Here is a 17,228-nt window from a genome sequence, read left to right on the forward strand (position 1 = left end):
ATAAACAAATAAACCCAGAGCTAAAAATAAGCTGTTTGTGAGGTTAAAGATCCCCGAGAAGGAAGTAAACCTGAAGTGCTGAAGAATTCTCTCAAGGAAGCTGAGATAAACAATAGAAATCATGTGCTTGGGTCATGCCTCCCCCAAGATGGGATATAAGCCCTGCCCTCAGCAGAAGATGGCACCAGATCATCCTCTCCTCTCTCAAGTTGCTCTTCTGTTCATTTGATCCGAGTCCTCTCTACTGACAACATGGGTTGCTGTGGCTGTGGAAGCTGTGGCGGCTGTGGAGGCTGCGGAGGCTGTGGTAGCTGTGGAGGCTGTGGAGGCTGCGGAGGCTGCGGTGGCTGCGGAGGCTGCGGAGGCTGCGGTGGCTGCGGAGGCTGCGGAGGCTGCGGAGGCTGCGGTGGCTGTGGCGGCTGCGGAGGCTGCGGAGGCTGCGGAGGCTGCGGTGGCAGTGGCGGCTGCAACAGCTGTACCACCTGCAGGTGCTACCGGGTCTGCGGAGGCTGCTGTGGCGGCTGCTGTGGTGGCTGTGGCTGTGGTAGCTGCTGCGGCTGCTGTGGCTGCTGCAGACCTGTGGTAGTCTGCTGCTGCCGCCGTACCTGCTGCCGCTCCTGTGGCTGTGGCTCCTGTGGCTGTGGCTGTGGGAAGGGCTGTTGTCAGCAGAAGTGCTGCTGCCAGCAGAAGTGTGGCTGCAAGAAGCAGTGCTGCTGTTAGCGTGGCTGCTGGCCCCCTGGCCTCTGAGCAGGCGATGGTAGGACCCAGGCTCACCGACTTAGATTTTTAGACTGTATGGACTACAATCACTCTCATTTCACCTATCGAGCCGTAGGGCTTAATAGAAACATATCTGAGTAGAAAGCGGAAGACTAAAATAAGCCTATGCTGTGCTGGACATGCCTACCCACGGATAAATAAGTCACCTTCCCTGGGTTTGCTCATTTATTGATGAAACAGTGAAGTTGACCTTGGGATCTCTAAGATCACTTCACCTTTCATAGCGTATGCATCTACTGAGTCCTTAAAACTGAACTCAGGGCCCTTCCACCTTTACACAGGGAAGGTTTCACTTCTATTCCTGATATTCACATTGCATGTATAACATGAATACAGGGAGCATTATACTGTGTTCATATTTTAAAAATTCATCCTCAGTCCACTGTGAACTGTCAGTTGTAATCTGCATTGTAAGGAAAACAGGACAGAGTTCATAAAGGTCCAGACGATTCGCATTACTGATCTCATCTGAGTATAAGCGATTTAAGTATATTCTATTATTTTGAAACATTTACCTTTCAAGGAATGCATGTACTTATAAATTTGCTTACATTGGCTGTATACTCCATGTGTCTTAACTTTAAAGTGTTCCCTTTTCCCCAATATAATTTATGAATAAAACAATGGAAAATATTGTGTTTCATGGTCTTTAATTTTTTTTTGCAGACTATTGGAACTGGTGTTTTGGCAACACAGGTTGCAAACTCCAGCAAAGTTTAAGAAGAGAGACAAAGTTTGACACTGAATATAATAAGGAAATGAAAGGTACTGAAATAAATAGACACAAACATATACATATACTGAGCCAATAAAAGTTTTTTTTTTATATCAACCATCCTGGGTAGTTTTAGGTGGGCCAAGGGCTCTCCATTTATTTATTTAGGACATAGGTTGAAGAAGGCATTGACATGGTCAATGCATGACTTCTGTTTCCAGTCTACAGTGGAAAACAAAGTAGATATAACATAGTGCTTGCGAAGCAATTTGTCTTAAAAGTGACATGGTTTTCTTTCTCTCTCTTTCCATTGGTTTGAAGTAGTCACATGCTCTTACTTAGCTGTAAGTGGATAGTGTCAATGTGTTAAGTGTGGAGATGAATTAACATGAGAGGAAAATTCATAAATATATATTTATATATCAATATATCAGTGGCTACCTGTGTGCTATGTGTGTCATAGATAACTCATGCTTTATCAAGGCATGTTAAGGCAGCTTTACTACCTATTTATAGCCCTTGAATTCTTGCTGGGGTAGCTCAACCGGTCAGGCAGTAGACTACATGGGTAAGACCTGGCTTGTCATCCTGTGAACCCTTGATGTGGGAAGGAGCTTCAGTGTCAGAAGGTTGAGAAGATAGCAGGAGCCAGAGAGCCCTAACTTACTTTAAAAATATTACATGCCACTCTAGACACAAACATAAACGTGGTTCAATCTGTTTTCAAACAATCTGATGTTGTAACCTAGATAACCTAAAAAGTTTTCTCCATACACTTGAATAAGATAGCTGTAGCTGTCATGTTTGTTATCCATTTCAGTGTCTTTCCAGTTATCCTTTCTATAAGCAAAGTGATATTTTCCCCAGGGTCATCTGCGTCTGAAATCTGGATATGCAATGCCTAGATGGACCTTTATGTGATACACAAAGCAGTACAAACTAAAGTCTATCTTCTTGTTCTCTGTCTACTGTGGTTGAGAAGGACCACGGTAGACACTGAGTCTTCTGTGTTTCATGGTTCCAATGACAGTTAGACAGACCTTAAGATGCAGTTGTAAGGACAGTAGTGACCCAGGTAGTGTTCCCAGGTTCTGTCTCCAGCCTGGAGTGTGGGTTATGCACTATGAAACCAGAGGCAGCGGCCTCCTGATCTGCACCTAAATCAGTGTTTGGACATGACTGTTCCAGGAGCAGATGCTCCCCCTGGGTAGCTCAGTAGTCACGTCCTAGGGAGGCTTCCTGCAGGCAGGCAAAGCCCCTAGCCTTCCTCTGACCTTTCCAACAATGTTACACACAGAATCCTGCAGCTGCAGCTCTTCTCACTTAACACAGACACAAGAATTTTCATTTTTTCTCCCTCTTTGGTGAGTGGCTCATATGGTTACAAGGATGTTTTTTTCTCATCACCCCTTTGTCACATTCTAACCATTTTCACAGCCCAAAGGAACACTGGTTCCCAGCCCATCTGGATAAACTCCTTTCTTTTGAACATCTGGACTTTCTCTGGTTTTGTCATGCCACGTGCCAAATAATTAGTGTACTTTCCAATAACTGGTTTTAGTAAATAGCCTTTTGGTTTTAGCTCCTTTGGTTGCAGAAACAAAACAAAACAAAACAAAACAAAACAAAACAACCACCAAAACCCAAAAACCAACCAACCAAACAATCAAAAAAAGAAACCCAGAAAATCAAAGAGTAGGAAAGGGTGAGATATTGTGAGATTACAGGACAGGACTGCAGTTGCCCTTTGTAAGGTAAAAAAATCAAGATATAGCAAGCCAGTGGGAGGTCCCTTAAGCCAGCCCCTCTCACGCGCACATGGTTCTCACCCAACCCCCAGTAAATCCAGCAGACTCCACGTCTGTGCTCCATCGTCATATGCGGGAGTATCTGTGGAATCTGTGTTCTGGGAACAGGAGGAGGGTGTTCTAGACAGAGATGGCTGGTGTGTGAGTGTTCTTTGGGATGGACTCATTTGAATCTAACCAGCCCAATGACTCATCTTCCAGCAAGTGAACAGAAGAGCAGCAGGCAAGTTCAGGCACTAATGAGAGCAGCTGCATTTTAAAACCTGGCCTTCGTATTTGTGGGAGCCTGGGTTCAGATGCTGCTGACGCTTATCCACGCCTCTTGGGGACCCACCATCAGGTGCAGCCCCCTATGGGCTATGGTGACCACTCAGTATGAACAAGCATTTTTGTATGTGAAGCTTCTTCTAACTGATTGAGTCTTTCCATGAAGGACTCACAAGCTAGTAGGCGAGAGAATAGAGCCACAGTCTAGAAAAAAAACAGAAACACACAAACAAACAAATAAACAAACTGTGGTGCATGGTTCAGGTAAAACAGCATTGTCTCCCGTCCAGTCTCTCTACCGTTGCTTTTATCATAGTGTTCATATTTGATCACTTTCCTTCTGATGCCATTAGCCACACCTCCCAGATGTTGTAGGTGGGCTGTGTACAAAGGACCTACTTTACAAGACTGGAAAAATTCAGGATTAAAAATGCTACATGTGAGACAACAGCCTGAAATGAAACACTAATATGTAGAGTAATCAGGAATATTTGCAAAGGAGAATTTTTCCCTACTCTTATCCAGTGTTCATATTCTTACTATTAATAACTCCAAAATAAGGATACTTTATATATTATCCTTATATTATCCAATAATATCGACATATGAAACATAGTTTATTCTAATTGGATATACTTTTTGTCCTACTTTTTACAAGGCACATCAGTAAAGGAATATTTTAGGAGTTATGCTACACAAGCCTATTTTTAATCAGTTTTTACTCACCTATATTTATGTGTAAATTCACCACACAGCAACTATAGATTTTTTTTCTATCTGTTTCCCTTCATCCTATCATCATATGATCATTGGTTCCCGTCATAATCCTCATAATAACATCCTGCCCTACTGGACTCTGAACTGCTTTCCACAACTCATTTTTCATAAGCGCTAAACTTTAACCAGAACATTGGGATAAAAAGCCAGGCAGAGACACAGGAGCCCAGCCACTTCAAGGAGGTTTCTAACTGAACCAGGAAAACCATGACGTGCTGTGAAGGGTGGACATCCTGCAATGGCTTCAGCCTGCTCATTCTGATCCTGTTAGGAGTGGTTATTAATTGTATACCTCTGGGTATCAGCTTAGTGGAGGCAGACTCGATTTCTCAAAACCCCATCTCCTGCTATGAGTGGTGGTTCCCGGGAATTATAGGAGCAGGTGTGATGGTGAGTAGTACCTACGTGAACTGACTTGGAGAAGGGTGTCTAAACTATGATTTTCAGCCTTGCACTTAACTATGTCTTTATAGGATACAGTTAGGAATGTAGTTTACCATCGATTTATTCTGTTACATTGTGAAGATGATAATTTACGTAAAGAAAACTATGGTCCATCTTAGGGACTTTAAGGCAAGAAGTTGACAGAAGTAGATTAATTTGTTACCTACAGCATTTCTTCACAGGTAAGATGATACTTCTGAACTTTATTATTTAAGGGTAATTTTAAAAAAAGATTTATTTATTTTACTTATGAGTACACTATAGCTGTCTTCAGACACACCAGAAGAAGGCATCAAATCTCATTATGGGTGGTTGTGAGCCACCATGTGGTTGCTGGGACTTGAACTCAGGACCTCTGGAAGAGCAGTCAGTGCTCTTAACCACTGAGCTATCTCTCCAGCCCCCCAAACTTTATTATCTAACATTAAGAAATTTCAGTTTTTCTTCTTTTTAACATGGTGCTGGGGATGGAACTCGGGGCTTTACACACGCTGTGGGGTATTTTAAAATCTGTCACATCTTTTCCTTTGCCCCATGGTGACTTCTAGGTATAGGGAATGTGACAGCAGTGGGAAGTCGCTCTCTGGGAATGAGAAGCACTCCTGTGCACGGGCAGTCTTGGAGATGGCACAGGAGGCTGAGCCTGCTTCTCAAGGGAGCTGGCCTTAAGATATAGAGATTGACATCCTGGTCCTCTTTTTTAAGATGCTTGGCCATTGTCATGGCGTTTTATCACAGAAATAGGAAAGCAACTAAGCCAGTGTCTGACCTCAAAGGCTTTTTGTTTTGACTGTTACATAGACCCTAGAAAGCTTCAGAGTTTTATAGTTTGATGATAGTGAATGGGTGTTACCTGTTGAAATCTGGTGCAGGGTGGGACAATGCAGAATTCATGTGTTCTCAACAGTGAGCCATCAGAGTCAGGTTCTCATTGGCTCCTAGAGATTCTGATGCAGCCAGTTTGGGTAGAACACACTTGTAGAACCCAATTTTCAGATCTGGAAGACTATGAAAGACTAAAGGTCTGCCTCTGACATATCATCACCACTCACTCACTTGCCCTTGAGCTCTTGTTTGCTGTCTGTATAATGGGACTGGGATGTTCAAGTTGACAATTCAGCAGCCAGGAGCTTGCTTTTGTTTGTCCTATCACTTGTGTGGTACAACAGTGAGCACAGTTAGTGCCAGACGGAAAGAGAGAGAGAGAGAGAGAGAGAGAGAAAGAGAGAGAGAGAGAGAGAGAGAGAGAGAGAGACAGAGACAGAGACAGACAGAGAGACAGAGAGACAGAGAGAGAGAGTTATTACAAGGGTTTTGCAGATAATGAAGTAGAAATAACTGTCAGAGAAAGTCAGGACATAAAAGAGGAGCTCTCTTCTTGGATCTAATTATTGGAGGAAATGTCCTACCCCTCCTCATTTTGTTCTTTTTTTTTCTTCTTCAAATTTACCCACACCCAGGATCTTTATGTGCTTGTGAGTGAACAAAGCTCTCCTTTGAGTAACTAAATTTATAATATGTGTGTATACACACAAACATGTATATATGTATATGTATTATATATGTGTGTGTGTGTATGCAATGTATACACGTGTGTGTCCGTGCATGCGTGCACATAAATGACTGTGGAGGCCAGCAGAGGGCATACAGTCCCTTGGAGTTGGAGTTAAAGGCACTTGGGAGCCTCCTGATGGGTGCTGGGAACCAAACCTGGGTTCTTCACGAGAGCAATATGTGCTCTTAATCCCTGAGTACGTTTCCCACCTATTCGGTGAAGACCAGTTTACTGCTACTGATTTTCTCCTTAAGCTTATATAACAATATTCTTAGAGTGGAGTGTGGTGACATACAATTGTCATCCTACCTCTGAGGGGGATGAGATCAGAGGATACTAAGTCCAAACTCACCTGGGTTACATAATGACACTGGGTCTCAAAACTCCAGCCAACCAACAAACCAACCAAAAAACCCAAAACAGCCAACCACCAACCCCAAACCCTAAGCAACAAAACCTATTAGGCCCCAGCATATAAAACCATGCCCTCTAGCTGACACCCTGGATTTGAGCCCCTTGGCACTGTAGTCAATTCCAGGAGCCTTCCCACATGTTGATGCCTGTTTTGCTTTTGCCAACAAGAGTGATCTAGCTATCTGTTCCAGGTAGAGACAGCCACAGGAAATCTGGGCTATTTCCTTCACACTGCCATGCTAGCTCTCTTCCAGGCCGACCAGTGTGAAGTAAGAGGAGAGCACCAGACTTGCATCCTCTAGGAGGCTCTTTGCAGGTGAGCAGGGCTAGCCTCCTCTGCACCTGGTGTCAGAAAGTCAGAAGCCTGTGAGTGCATCTGAACCAGGCAGTTTCTGCAAAGCTCCTAGCAGTGCAACAGCTGAGACAGGCCATTTAGAAAAACTCAGCTATCTATCTCTAGATATGAATTGGCATTGCCAAAAGCACAGGAGAGAATATTTTAAAGAACTGCTACAGATACTAAAGAGCACAGGGTACTGACGGCACCCATCTACATCTCTTGGGCTTGCTTTTTTTTTCCTTTTTTCTTTCTTCTTTCTAGAGAAACCAAGGAGCCAAAGGAGAGACTAGACAGACCAGAAAAGACAGGAGGTATAGCACATTCATTTGTTGATGTCCTGCTGGGAAGCCTACAGACACCTACAGGGTGTCTCTAGTTTCAGCCCTACAATCATCTGGGCTGCAATTAGCACTTGTACTTTATATACTAGAAAACAGAAGGCTGAGAATATTAGCCAGGTCACACAATGGGTGTGAAACCCAGTTCTAGATTTATCTAATGCCCACGCTAGTTAAATACCATAGTCCTCAATCTCTGTCTCAGGCCCACAGAGGTCAAAGATAAAAATCTATAAAGTGAAAGGACCAGGAAGTTGAGTCATAGAAAGGTCTACACACCCGAGAAACACTTCAGAGAATCTGGACTCCTTGTCTTGCCTATCTTGCTTCCCTCAATAAATATTAAGCAAAGGTCATTAGAGTATCAAACTCATGGAAAGTCTGATGGCTCTCCATACATAGACCCCCAGGCTGGAGGTTAGCCCCACAAGCGAACAGGTGCTAACAGCAGTGCTCTGAAGGCAAGCATACTTTCATGATTCTTGGCGTCACATAAAAGGATGAATCACATCTTTTCTGAGGGGAATTATGTCCCTTGTGACATCGGCCAACTGTCACTTCTGCCGACACTTTGTAAAGAAGAATTCACTGAGTGTGTTGAGCATTTGGTCAGGCCTTAAAACCTTTGGGCAGTTGCTACATTTCAAGTTAGCATCCCTTCAGAAATGGGAATTTTACAGGAAACTGCATATGACACAACCTCTGTGGCTCATGACTAATTACTTTCTGAAGTCATTCATTTTATGACTTTACAATCAACCCCAATCAGAGGTGAACCTTTTTATCTTTTGAAACTGTAATCAAGTAAAACATTATGTAGTTAATTATCTATCAGATTATCTACTAAGGAGAGGGGGGAATGTCAATATGAATGTTCTCTGATCAAGCATTAAAAGCATTTTACAATGTTTGTGAAAAATATGAACAGAAAGGTTCTTTTACCTTATATAAATTTAACTAAAAGCCTGGTCTTACTCATTTTTTTTTATTGATTTTACCCATTACATAAGGGTGATTTTTTCAAAGCCAGTTATTAAAATCTTAGTGGAAAACAAATGACTGTAAGCCAAACAGATTAGAAGATTGTACGGAAAACCTTTACAAAAACAGAGTTTCTATGCGCATGCTGAGCTATGGCTTTGTGTGTTGCTCTCATACGTGGAAGAGCCTAGAGGATTCCCCAAAGTTCGGCTTCTGTCACAGTGTTTAACTAAGGCTCTTGTGGGCTTCTTTTATGAAAATGTACAATTTCTAGAACTGGAGGAAAGCATGGGCTCCTGCCAGGAGAATGAACTGTAATCATTTCTAAAAAGAAGAGATGCAAGACTGAATTTCACAAAATCTCACACGTTCAAATATGTTTAGGAATACTCAACTCTATCATTTTAATGCAAAAGTAGCCATAGATAATATGCAAATAGGTTAGGGTTCCAATAAAACCTTATTTATAAAAATGAGGTGACAGGGGTGGGGAGTGCATACTTACGGGTTCCTGTTCTTCTTCATTTGTTATGTAAGATCAGAAAGCAGTGTCTTCTGGGAACAACCAAAAAAGCTTAGTGTATACATGATGACAGAGATTTCTTTTCCCTTTCCTTCTGGGCTTTCAGCTATGCACAGGGGTGGCTAGGCATCCATATGTATGTGTGACTTCTGAATTGGAAAGGTATCAGTGTTCAGTGTGTAAACAAGCTTGGCAGTGACACAAAGTGACATGAGGCCAGCATGCGATTAGACAGGGTGACGTGTGCTGGGCAAGCTGTCTTGTGAGGGACGAAAATCTGTTCTAGAAAAACCAGGTAGATGTGGCTTTGGAAGACAACGGGGGGAAGGACTAGTTAGAGGGAGCTCGAAATGAGCAAGGGTGTGGGGGTTCCAGGAGCCAAGAGTGAGTGGCTTTGTGAATTTGAGGTCAGTGTGGGGCAGTGGTTTAGAGACCTCATGTTCAGCGTGGCTCTGTACTCTTCTTTCTTAGGCAAGTGCCTCAAACTTCCACCAGCTGTGTTTTGACAGTGGTACAATACACCAGTGGTACATCTGAGAATTGTTACAAGTCTGGCACAGACCAAAACATGTCAGGTTCTAACACCTGGTATGTAGTTTCAGAGCCTGCTCACGTTAGCAGAGCAGAAGAGTGGGAGAACCACTCCAGGGTTCATGGATGCACTGCCAAACACCCATCACAGTTAAAAATTCCTAAGTAGAAGGAAGCAACTGATATTCTGTGTTCAATGATACAAAACTCTTAGTTAAAACTGAGTTCTAGTCATAGCTGGTAGATGTCTTTTTCAAAATAGAAAACTAACTCTTAATAATGTGATACCATTTACAGCTCTCCTCAGCAGCACAGAATGCAACATATACCAAACTTCTGCCTGCCTTTAATCCTAGCACTCAGGAGGCAGAGGCAGAGGCAGGCAGATCTCTGTGCGTTTGAGGCCAGCTTGGTCTACATAGTGAGTTCTAGAAGAGACAAGACTTGTCTTGTTTGTACAAACAAACAAACAAACCAAAGATTCCTACTACATATCAGTGTAAAGTATGGTCAGTACATATTAGGGATACAGGAGCAGAGAAGAACATGGGGGACCAACAGTCATCCTCAAATATAGGCTTGAGAACTCTGGCAAGATGCTGATAGTCTGGGGTGTAGAATTAAGAGCAATTAACCAGCGGGAGTGGTGGTGAATGGGTCCCTGCCAAAGGCAGGCAAACAAAACTGTCAATTTCCTTCTTCCCAGATTGACTTGCTTAATTTACAGGAAATTAGATATGGCTGAGGTTATAGTAACTTGAGTAGAGGGAGGGGAGAGATGACAGGGGGAGAGAAAGGTGGAGGGAGTGGGAGACAGATAATAAAAGGTAAAACATGGGTGACAGAACCAATTCTTTAAGATTCCTCCCAAAACTCATGCACTAATAAGCCATCCTACTCTACTTAAAATCCAGGAGGCTGTAGCTGACAGGGTAAACAGGAACGTGGGGAGAAGGCTTCATAACTGCTATCGACTCTTGCCCTTTCAGTCTTTAGGGCTGAAACTGATGTTAAGGTTCATGATATAGAGATGTAGCCAGATCAGATTTCCTCTTTATTCTTCTGGGTCATGAATTCCCCCAAGGGGCAATAAATAAATGGAAGATGATGACAACTGAGTTTTCATCTGATGAGAAGAGATAGTACTCATCCTTCCTGAAACTTTCGTTCCAGGCCATCCCGGCAACAACAATGTCCTTGGCAGCAAGAAAAAGAGCGTGCTGCAATAATAAAACCGGGGTGAGTACAAAGCGGTGGGAAGAACATTGACCCGCCCGATTCATCAGCTCCTGCTGGGCCTCTGCTTGGGCAACGTGGTTGGGATTGGTTGAATAGTCATGTAAAGGGTGACAGGAGAGCTCATAGAAATGAGCTCATAGAAATTTATTTTCTCATAGAAATTTAGCTTTGGAGCTAGCCTACGATCCTTTTCTCAACCTTTGGTTCATCTAAAGTATTCGAAGTTTTTCAAGAGAGAATCCATATCACATGCAGAACTGTATTCTATTTCAAATCTTGTTTTGAGTTCTGTATAATACTTAGGGCAAATGTAACCACAGGGTTGGTTTTTTTTTTTTTTTTGTTTTTGGTTTTTGTTTTTGTTTTGTTTTGTTTTGTGTGTGTGTATATAGAAAGGTTAGTTTAGTAGGTTAATTACTCTTAATTAGTTCAGACTGATTGTTTTTAAAGTAGACAATTATTTTTGAAACCTTTAATACCTACCATATTTAATCCCTCAAAAACTCCTAATATGTGCAATAGTCAGATCTTAGCTTATTTTAATTAATAATTAACAAGATAGGGGGTGTTCTTCTTTGATTTTAAGACAGATTCTCTGTGTAGCCCTGGCTGTCCTAGAATTCACTATATAGATCAAGCTGGCTCTGAACTTGCAGAGATCTACCTGACTCTGTCTCCTGAGTGCTGGGATTAAAGGCATGTGCCACCATGCCTGCCAAATCTTATTGACCAAACCACTAATGGTTTTAAAAACAAAATTCACTGGGTAGCATCCTGAGTATTTTCTAAACCCAGCAGACTCCTCTAATTTTCCAGTCCTTACACAATGTAAGCTATGTACAGGACACTGAGGGTTTAATTCTCTAAGGCAGAGATAAACCAACGACAAGTTCCCACCCATCATCAACACGTGGGGCTGAGCTCAGCATAAAGGTTTAAATCAATAGTTCCCAATCAGATGGGAACACATATGTATCTAGGGAGATTTCAAAAACACAAGTACCTGAGTGGTCCCCAAGATTCTGCATGTATAATTCTTCCAAAGCACCAGGTGATTCCAATGGGGGTGGGGTAAGAACCACTGTCCTAAAGGGAATACTGTCCATAAAAGGTAGGTTGTGAGCTTTATTTTTTAATTATTACTTTATGTATATGGGTTTTGCCTGTATTTATGACTATGCCTGTGGAAGTCAGAAGAGGTTGTTGGATTCCCCAGAGCTAGAGTTATGGTTATGAGCTGATGGTTGAGTGCTGGGGAATGCATCTGGGTCCTGTGGAAGAACAGCAACTACTCTTAACTGCTGAGCCATCTCTCTAGCCCCAGAAATGGTTCTGTTTGTCTGTTTTTTGTTGTTGTTGTTTGTTTGTTTTTGTTTTTTTGTTTTTGTTTTTGCTCTTAAAACAGAGCCTGCTTCTGGCATTCTGTTTATTTAGAATTACAACAATTGCTCTTACTCTCTTGCCTCTAGCTTCTCCTTGCCCTTCCTCCCTTCCCTTCCCCCTTTCTCCATGTGGTCATGGCCGGCCTCCACTTCTCTCTCTCTCCTCTTTCTCCACCATCTTCTCCCGTTTCTCTCCCTACCTTTGCCCTCTGCCCTGAATAAACCCCCTCCCCTTTAAAAAAAAATAGAATTACAACAATCACTTTAACCACGGTGTTTTTAGTCTGTCTTTGTTCCCAGTACTTTGGTTTCTCTTGTCTGTCACTTTTGTTCCTAAATTACCATACCTTGGTGCAGTTTGACTTGAGCTTACTTCTACATGATACTCACAAGTTCTTAAGACCTCCTGGCTTATTACTGATTCTTTGAACTGGAGAAGTATCTGAACGCTTGAACTTTTCTCAAATCCACTTTCAATTAAAATGTTTGCATGTACCCTTTCATGAAAACCGATCCCTTAAGTTCTGTCTTCCTTGAGGATACAAGGAGGTAGGAACAGCCAAGCTATTGTTATTTTCCAATTACGTTTTCTCTCTGTGCATGTGTATGTGAGTGCAGTGCCCAAGGATGTCAGAAGAAGGCACTGGACTCCCTGGAACTGGAGATACAGGATGTGGAGCTATGGATACAGGGAACTGAACTTGGGTCCTCTGAAGATTAGCATGTACCCTAAATCACTGAGCTGTCTTTCCAATCCTTAACAGAGGCACTTTCCATGTAGATCCTGGCTTTAAGTTAGGTTGTTTTGTTCACATCAGTCTTGAAAATAATTCAGTCATGCTTCAGCAAACGCATGGGCTGTTCAAAGCTGAGGATCTGCAAGGGCTGCTGGGAGCAGGGGGTAGGACACAGAGGCATTCTATAAGATTATTCATGCTGCTAGCAATAGTTCTAGTTGTTTAAATAGTGACTGACTGCTTCTATCAATGTCATAAAATCCCCCTTAGCAAAGCTTTTCAGTTGCTGGCAGCCAGGTGTCCAAGTTACAGTTGGTGCCTTATGGGTCAAGATAAGGCCAAGGTGGCATAAAATTCTCCTCTTGTCTCGGCAGGTCAGGAAGGGGGCAGCATGGCCTTCCCGGTTTCATCTTTTCTTCCTTCCCCTTGTCTTTGTTTCTCAATATGATAAGATTTTGTTAAATCACTTGAATGACTACTCACTCAGGAAGTAACAGGTCAGAGGTAACATCAGTTCTTGAGTAAATTCGGTAACTTGTGTAAATCACAGTAGTGTTGGAGAATCAGGTTTACAATTGATCCTAACTCCCATTACTGTGTGCTTCCAGCTAAGGACAAGTGACAAGAGCGGGAGCATGAATATTTCCTAGATGAGTTTCCCAACAAGTTGTCAACCTCCTCTTCCTTCCTACGTTTCTCCAAAAATGAGAATATCAATAGATCTCTTTTAGGGTTGTTCGAAGGATTACATGAGATACTGTCACAATCCTCTAGGAGCTAATAAGGGAAGAAAAATGCCTTCTTTCTTTCTTTCTTTTTCTTTTTTTTTTGTTTTTTTGAGACAGGCTTTCTCTGTATAGCCCTGGCAGTCCTGGAACTCACTCTGTAGACCAGGCTGGCCTCGAACTCAGAAATCGCCTGCCTCTGCCTCTCAAGTGCTGGGATTAAAGGCATGTGCCACCACTGTCTGGTGAAAAATGCTTTCTTATTTTCATTTTGATTTTGAAATAATCATAATCACTAACAACTTTGTGAAGCACAGAAATTATTCTTTGGGGAAAAGCCAAAACATTCAAGTTTTTTTTTTTTAATGCCAGATTTCACATCGTTTGTGTGACTTGGATTCAGAACACATTTTTCCTCCAACATGGTATTCTCAACTATGGGCATATTTAGACCCTCCACTCCTACTCTGTATGGACATGTGACATAGTTGAGATGGCTTTTAATTGTCAGAATGGACTGGGAGAATAAAGGGATACTTGCATCTGATGGGCAGAGACCAAGGTTGTTAGCACATCCCACCCTGCCTTGGAAGTGTGTCCAGCTGAGCAGTTACACTCTCTCGCCTCTGCAGCTGACTGATTACTTCAGGATGTTGGCCACTGACTCCTTCCATCAGCCAAATATGCATGGAAGAGTTGGAAGCCAAGAGCCCAGAAATAAAAATGTAGGCAGATAAGATCTAGTGGAGGTTCAGTGTAGTTAGAACCATAGACCACAGGAAGGGACACCCAGGTTTCAGTGGCCAGAAGGAATTCGTAAACCCAGGAATACAGAAGTTGAGATTTTTCAGAGACATTAACAAGTGCAATTATCTTTTGGCAACTGTAATTCAACAGTGGTATCCAGATCTCTGCCTCTTTAAAAAATCCACACCTAATTAAACTGAACTCTCTTGTCTCAGGACCACACAGGGCTAGGGAGATGGCTAAGTCAGTACTGTGTCTCTTGTACAAGCATGAAGATCTGAGTTTGGATCCACAGGGCTCACATAAAAGTTGGGTGAGGTGGCACCTGCCTAAAAACCACAGTGTTAGAGGGGGCATAAAGGTAGATGCCGGAGCTCAGGGACAGTCAGCTTAGTGAAATGGTTCACTCAGCTCCAAGTTCAGTGACAGACACTGCCTCAAAAATAAGTTGGAGAATGAAAAGCACTATGGGAAGACACCAGATATCAACCTCTGGTTTGTCCCTCATACACACATGCACGTGCAGAACACACTCACACAAACATGTACAAATACCATGCATGTATATACCAACAAATAAGGAAGAAAAAGACCTAGGAGCACAGACTGCCTGGAGAACTGCAGTCAGTAACTAAGACTGTAAGTGCTACACGCTGCTGCTGGAAAACTTGAAACAGACAGAGGACATACAATGACGCACGCAAACCTCCCTGCTTTGTTTTCCAGATGTTCCTTTCATCGCTCTTAAGTGTGATCACAGTCGTTGGTGCAGTGTACTGCATGTTGGTATCACTCCAGGCTCTCTTGGTAGGACCTCTAATTTGTAACGCTCAGGCCAACAGTACTGTCACTTGTGAATTTTCGTTGAAAAACTTAAGGTGAGTTGAGTTTTGTCACACTGTCTCTCATAGCTGTAGCCAACTGTGGTGTACAATGCTCAGCCTTTCTCCATTCTGACTACTGGGACAAACATTTGAAGGGACTTGGTAAACTAATCCCAATATCTACGGCTCACAAAGAAGTGGTGGGGTTGCTACATCCTGAGTACTGAGTACGGTCTCATCTAAATGGTCTAGTCTATCTCAGGTGGCTTATACACGTCTAGTCAACATTCACGGATGTATGCTTATGTCTCTTAAAAGGTCTGGGAGTATATACTTAGTTTAAACCTTTGGGGTTCAGCAATGGATGAGTGAGGGGAACATCTAACTTTCTACAAATCTGAACAATTTTTGTTTATTTAAATTTCAAGCAAAGGAGTGTTTTACCTGCATGCAAGTGCACCACTCATGTGCACAGTATCCATGGAACCAGAAGAATGCACTGTACCCCCGGAACTAGAGTTATGAATAGTTTGTGGGTGCTGAGATCTGGACCCAGGTCCTCTGCAAGAGTAACAAAAGCTCTTAACTGTTAAGCTATTTCTCTAGGCCCTTATTATTATTAATTATTGTGTGTGCGTGTTTGTACTGTGAGTGTAGTATCCATGGAGGCCACAGGTGATGGATCCGTGTAGAACTCGGGTCACAAGTAGTTATGAGCTGCTCCTAGTGGGTGTTGAGAACTGACCTTGGGTCCTCTGGAATGGAAGCACATGCTCTGAACAGATGGATCTATCTGTTCATCTGATATGAATCTATCCTATCAGTTATAAACCATAGATGGCTTAAATTATTTTTGTGTGTGTGCACGGTGTAGTATTAATCTCTGTAATGTTTGCTGGTGCTGTGTGGATAGGTGTGCATGTGTGTCAACATGGAAGGAGACCGGAGGTTGATGACAGGTATCCTCCTCAATTTCTCTTTTATTTAACCATGAGAGGATCTCTCACTGAACTTGGAGCCTGATGATTCAGCTAACCAGCTAGGTTCACGGACCCCCTTGTTTCTGACTCCCCAGTGCTGGGTTAACAGGTGGCCACCCTATCTCCTTGGTTTTTATATGGGTGCTGGGGGTCTATAGTCTGGCCCTCCAACTTCCATAGCAAGTGCTTTGTTCATGGAGGCACCACCCTAGCCTTTGTACTTTTGAGATATCGATCGATCAATCGATCGATCAAACAATCAGTCAATCAAAAGAAACAGCAGCTAGCAGATTCATGTGGTCATGCTATATACTTAGGAATAAAAATATTTAAGCCATGCAGTAACATAGCATTGGAAGTTACATATAAATGGTCCATTGAGAAAATTCTATGCCTGAATTTAGGCATATTTTCCAAAAACAGGAAGACCAATCTAATTTATTAGCCATCTTCAATTAGCCACTTAGTTTCGGAAAGCCATCAGATTTAACTTCTATATTTTATCAAACTACTGTTTTCTCCTCCATTACCTACAGTAAAAAACGGGTCTTTCAAAATTTGCATAGCAGTTATTACTGTGAACTAAACAAAAACCCAAAGAAACTCCTTTAATAGTAAGGAAAATTTAAACTCCCAGCCATAGCTACTGTATACATTTAACCCTCAAGGAATAACAAGAGCTCACTGACGTGGGCAGCAGGCTAAGCTTCGAGGGCAGCAGCACTGACATCCCCTCCCAGGCAAGCTGGGGAGGCCATGACAACAGGTAATTAATCCTGTGGTCTCAGGGAAATACATAGGCTCATAGGCCATGTATTGCAAATACTGTTATTTTCTTAGGTCCAAAGTCAGTTGTTGGGATCTAGAAATGTGTTCTTTCTAAGATAATTCCATTTTACTGATACCCACCTCCCAACTCTGCCCAAATCATCTTGAGATAGATGTGTTAGGACTAAAAGCTTATTTTATGCTAGAAGAGGCATACATCATTTAATCATATATTTGAAATGTTGTGAGTAAAAACCATCCATCTGGCCTCAGAGCAGATCTATGTGTAAAACTGATCCCCCCCCACCCCCCGTGTGGTGTGTGTGTGTGAGAGAGAGACGGGGAGAGAGAGA

At 42.5% G+C, this 17,228-nt stretch overlaps 2 protein-coding genes across 2 annotated transcripts in view; both read left to right on the plus strand.

Annotated features, from left to right (window-relative positions):
* Positions 1-252: 252 nt before the first annotated feature.
* Positions 253-720, plus strand: LOC114640496 (small cysteine and glycine repeat-containing protein 2-like). Its single transcript, XM_028789415.1, has one exon. The coding sequence runs from the start codon at positions 253-255 to the stop codon at positions 718-720; it is 468 nt and encodes a 155-aa protein (XP_028645248.1).
* A 3,834-nt stretch (positions 721-4,554) lies between these two features.
* Positions 4,555-17,228, plus strand: part of Tm4sf20 (transmembrane 4 L six family member 20) — a 13,479-nt gene continuing 805 nt past the window's right edge. The window contains exons 1-3 of the mRNA XM_028789419.1: positions 4,555-4,737; positions 10,647-10,712; positions 15,030-15,181. Coding sequence (XP_028645252.1) covers positions 4,555-4,737; positions 10,647-10,712; positions 15,030-15,181 — 401 coding nt within the window. The remainder of the gene's footprint in view (positions 4,738-10,646; positions 10,713-15,029; positions 15,182-17,228) is intronic.

The sequence above is a fragment of the Grammomys surdaster genome, unplaced genomic scaffold (genome assembly GCF_004785775.1).
Source record: "Grammomys surdaster isolate TR1022 unplaced genomic scaffold, NIH_TR_1.0 125833, whole genome shotgun sequence".
NCBI classification, from domain to species: Eukaryota; Metazoa; Chordata; class Mammalia; order Rodentia; family Muridae; genus Grammomys; species Grammomys surdaster.